Consider the following 5,216-nt stretch of genomic DNA (forward strand, 5'->3'; position numbering starts at 1 on the left):
ATACATACATACATACATACATACATACATACATACATACATACATACATACATACATACTTTGTTCTATCCACAACCAACATTTCAGATACTTAACAATTATGTCATTGTTCTCTAAAAAGTCAGATCATTTTTTCCCAATTCCATATTTGCTTTAGGAAAGTACATTCTGTCGAAAATTTAAATTGTAGATATCTGAGATGATCCGAAATTATTTTAAATATAAGTAGATTTATGTATTTTCACACAGTTCTTTACAAACAAAACAAAACTTTATGTATGGATTTTACTATCCTCAAAACTAACTAAATCAAATCTAGTAATTAATTCAGTCTAATGATAATGTGATTTCTTCAACTTTACAGTGATGTCCTATCCTGGTCCTTGACAACCACTATCCTGCGCATTTAACTTGTTTCTTTGCTCTTCAACTTCTACGAAAGCTTGTTCCTCACCCATTCATTCAAATCAGGTGTGTTCATTGTCAAAGCTGGGAAACCTTTAAAAACGTGCAGAATAGTGGCCCTCAAAGACCAACATTTGACAACAGTGTGAGACTTAATGGCACAAATTTTACATCAGTATAAAAATAATTTTATTCATATCAGTGAATTAATTTATTTATTTAGGGCCAAGTCACAATGGTCGTCTCAGTGCACAGCACAAAAACATTCACATATTAAAGCCAGTTATTAAAAGTTATCAATATAAGGAAACCAGCAAACTGCGTTAATACTACAACATTTTTTCCTTTTTTAATTAAGAGATTGTGCTTTAAAAAATAAAATGGATTAAAATAAAATTATGAATGATAACAACTTCATTTTGACCATCCAAATGCTTTTATTGACAGAAATGAGGTATTGCTTCATTATATGCTACAACGGTCTGCCATACAACTGRGGTCGAGAAGCTGACAGATTGACGTCATCGAGACTGACGCAGAACGAACAGAGGCAGAGCAGCAACGGCAACAGCATCCCAGCTAACAAGAGGTACATCATCAATCTTTCACCATCAGCGAGGTGTTTTCTCACTGATCATCCTCCAGAAAAATAGTAAATAAAAACGGTAGGAACATCAGCGAGTGTACTGCTAGCTGTAACCAGGCCCTTTGTTTTTGTCTAGGATCCTGTCAGTTGCAGTAATTTCCCTTCGTTGTAGTTTGACTGTCATTGTCAGGTTAGAAAAGCTAGCTGTAGCTTCTTTTTGAATGCAGTTGAACAGGTGCTCAGTTTAGTAAAAAATAACGACACTGCTTATAAGGTTGGATTGTTATGTTTGGACACTACTGCGCCATTATGAAGAAATTGCAGTCAGTGCCATTATGGAAGTCCTATAATAATGATTAGTGCAGTAATAAACATAAGTAAAGCGTGTTATCCTTTGAGGAAGTGAAGCAAGGTTGTTAACGCTGATCCTCTTCCTGGCTTGTCAAGAAAGATTGACTCGTGTTCTTTGAGTTCATCTTCATTCACAGCTAAACTAATTTCTTTCCTTCCACCTGCTTAAGGAGTCCATTAATGCATAAAAATATAAGACACCAATTTTAAACTGTTGATATTTGTGTAATTAAAAGAAAATGAAAATGAAAATCTAGCACAGACATTTATAAAGCTTACAAAAGGGCTTATGTGATCATGAGTTAAATTTATAAAGTTTAGCTCTACTATGTTGGGGTCAATCTCTTACCTGCTTTTGAGACGATAATATTGAAGTGATCCAGTTTTCAGAAATGTTTGTTGTTAATAACAAAAACAAAACAAAAAAAAAACCAATTTGCAAAATACTAATTTCAAAGACAACTTTATCAAATCATTACATCTGTCAACTCCTCAGTTTTTGAAGTAAATAATCTTGTTTGAGTTTTGTCTTTCACACCTGAACAACAACACCAAAAATATTGTAGTTTTGTCTTGCATCTTGTGTGTGTATTGACCAATTGATGTATTTTAGAAAGAAAAATATTATTGATTTGGGCTTGTTTTTTATTTAATAATGCTCTCAATGCTTTCAGTGAGCAGAGTGCTGGATTGCTGACAGCCATGCTGTTGTAAATTGTTTAGGTTGTATTTTGACATTTTCCTGCTAAAGTTGTGCTTTAGATTGAAGCATGTCTGTGTCTTACTAAAACAAGCTGCATTGTTTTGCATCAGTGATGCCTTTACGCACYCATGAGATGCTTTGCACAGTAACTCACCCTGTCTTGTCAATAACTAGTTTGATAGTGTTAGCTCAGTTCACATTTTTTGTGTTATGGTTTTATTTACATTTTACAATGATTATTAAATATTATCATTATAGCAGCAGCCTACATTTCACAAACTCATGTTTTGTTGCAGCTTGTATTGTAAAATTTGGCCTAATCCACATTATTATTGATTTTTATAAAGTATCAAAAATGCAATTTGTCGTATGTAAGACACTGTCAACATACATCAAAATCTGTCATTAGATTCTGCACAGAAACCATCAGCAGCTAGTGAAATACTCTGAACTCCTTTCCACCATTCATTTCCTCTATTGTGCTTTTTGTCCCCATCTTGTGAAGTTCTCTTTTTGCCCCTCCAGTCAACCTTTCTGTTCATCTCAGCTAGTTCGCCTATTCTACCCGTTTACTCTGTTCTACTCCCCCCCCTTATGGACCACCCTGTTTTTTTCTCCCCACTTCCACAGACATAAAAGATAAGATGGCCACCTCCTCCTCCACTCTGGAAGAAGACGAGAGTTTGAAAGGTTGTGAAATCTTTGTGCAGAAGCACAACATCCAGCAGATCCTCAAAGAGTGCATTGTGAACCTCTGCATCGCTAAGCCCGAGCGTCCTATGAAGTTCCTGCGGGAGCATTTTGAAAAGCTGGAGAAGGTTGGTGACATCAACACTCAGTGTGAGCCTCTGTTTTCAGTGTGGGATTTCTGTAGGTTTATTTTGTGTGTTGTATGTTCAAGTGGCTGATTGCCACTATTTCTAAAATCTACATTGGATAGGTAAAATGCATTTTAGTTGCAGTGCATGATGTAGTAAAATAGTAAGTAATAAAATAGTCTTAAAGTTATAAAATGAATAATTTAGGTTAATGTTTGTTATCTTTATTTCATAGATAATATTTTGTAACATGTTTTATATTCAACAGTTGCTTCTGTCTATTTTTCCACTTTGTGCCTTTGTGTTTTCTGAGTGTAACATTGTTCAGGGGATTTACCTAAAAACATAACAGTGTTTTATAATAATAACCAACAATAAAATGTTTCAGGATGTACAAGTACCCATTATTTGAAACAAATGGTCTTCACAATAAAGTCCCTTAGTATTTAACCAACGTGGAATGAGCTGGTTGTTGGGCTTTGATCCTGCAGAGACCTACTTGGCTTGGTTGCTCATGAGTGCATCATGGGATTTGTTGATTTGAACAATGGGCTCCACTCTTACACTGCTGGCAGAATTGGGTCACCAAGGAAGGTGTGTGAGCTGGAGCTGCAGGATGTTCCTGGTGCTCTGATATCACAAACAAAAGAAATGATTGTGGACAAAAAAAGAGCATCTTGATGTCTAAAGGGTGGAACATGGTGAGGAGGGGGTCCTCCTCTGTGCTGCAGGGGTTTATGAATGTGCGTGGTACCTTGTGAAAGCCATCTGATTTTAGCAGCAACTAACATGTGATTCATGTATTCTTTTTCGCATCTGTCGTGTAACCCCAAGTTTAAATATGGAAATTACAAAAAAAAAAGTGGCAAAATTGCTCTGTTTGCAACTTCTTTCATGTTCRGACTCCCTCCATAACAGTCAAAGAGACTCAGCATCAAAATGAGCATAACACTATTAACAGAGCTGCTGCTGTTACTGATGCAGTAGTTATTTGGGATTCTAATGCTGCACAGTCAGAGAGGCAGCATGAATACTAATATATGTGATCAAGCACAACAGAAGAAAGTTTCACGTTATTCTTGCCATAAGACAACGTGCTACATCCTCACTGGCACTTCTTGTTAAGAACCTGCAGTGTGTTGTATAAAAAAATAACAAAAAAAAAATCAGTTTAAACTAATATGAATCAGTGCGATTTGTGGAGCTAACTGCATGTAATAAATAGAAACACATGCATAATGTATTTTCTTCAGAAAGTTACCATCTTAGCAATAGAGTCAGTTTAAAGGGTTATTCTCAGCTCAGTCCTCATGCCCATCCCACAGAGCAGACAGATGTGGGCCAGTCTGGTGCCAGGCTGGCTCTGTTGGTTGACTGCTGGTATGGCAAATGTTTTGTCAGTTATGTGGGCCAGGTCCAGCAATGATGACACTGTGGTGGCCCAGCTGTGGTTTGGTTTATGTGGTTCTGGCCCATTCATGGACCACCTCTGGCACACCACATCTGGGCCACCAAAGGGCAGTTATTCTTTGTGGTATCTGGGCCAACTGTTAGTGCCTTGATGTGGGCCAGAACTGGGCCAGACACATTTTGCTATGTGGAATATGCACACATATTGACTCTGCATGTCATCATTAGTGTTTGTGTCCTTGCGTGTTGGATCTTTTTGTAGTCCTTAGGATATGGCTTATTGCTTAAGAAGCAGAAGTTACAGTGAAAACAGACGTGTGTGCAAGTGGCAGGAAAAACAAATCTGCAGCCTTCTGGGTTTTTTATTGTCAACAGGAGCGTAAAACTATTGTGGTCAGCCCGTTCAAATCTGTGCAAGAATTATGAGGTCAGTTATTTGTGGAGGGAAATGGGCCATGCATGTTTTGTGGTGTCCCACTTATTTAAAAGGCTTACTCTTTTCTAAATCCATTCCCTATCAACATTATTACCTTCATGTAAGCTTTATTGATCAGAAAACAACAGTGATCAACACTTTTTTGTATTTTATCCTCCATGTCTGTGTTTTTTTTTTCATGGCCATTCTCATCAGCACTACTCGCCCACTGCAGGCGGTAACCAAGGCAACATAGGAGGATAGATAGACTGTAGAGCATCCTGTATTCAGTGAACTCTTTCTTCACAAAGTTTATTTCGTCTGTTCTCTATACTGCTTTTCAACATTTTAAATAGATTACAGGGTGTGTTCACTTTTTCCAAATCCCATTTCTTATCTGCAAGAAGTGTTTTCTGTTTCACCCAGTTTGATTTTCTTTCTTTCTTTCTTTCTTTCTTTCTTTCTTTCTTTCTTTCTTTCTTTCTTTCTTTCTTTCTTTCTTTCTTTCTTTCTTTCTTTCTTTCTTT

At 36.8% G+C, this 5,216-nt stretch overlaps 1 protein-coding gene across 2 annotated transcripts in view; it reads left to right on the plus strand.

Annotated features, from left to right (window-relative positions):
• Nucleotides 1-918: 918 nt before the first annotated feature.
• Nucleotides 919-5,216, plus strand: part of prkar1b (protein kinase, cAMP-dependent, regulatory, type I, beta) — a 60,086-nt gene continuing 55,788 nt past the window's right edge. The window contains exons 1-2 of one of the 2 annotated variants that reach the window (XM_014010099.1): nucleotides 919-995; nucleotides 2,677-2,864. In XM_014010099.1, the coding sequence (XP_013865553.1) occupies nucleotides 2,691-2,864 (174 nt within the window). In that variant the 5' untranslated portion in view covers nucleotides 919-995; nucleotides 2,677-2,690. Of the gene's footprint in view, nucleotides 1,072-2,676; nucleotides 2,865-5,216 lie in introns of both variants that reach the window. The other variant, XM_014010100.1, reaches the window with a different exon arrangement.

The sequence above is a fragment of the Austrofundulus limnaeus genome, unplaced genomic scaffold (genome assembly GCF_001266775.1).
Source record: "Austrofundulus limnaeus strain Quisiro unplaced genomic scaffold, Austrofundulus_limnaeus-1.0 Scaffold65, whole genome shotgun sequence".
NCBI classification, from domain to species: domain Eukaryota; kingdom Metazoa; phylum Chordata; class Actinopteri; order Cyprinodontiformes; family Rivulidae; genus Austrofundulus; species Austrofundulus limnaeus.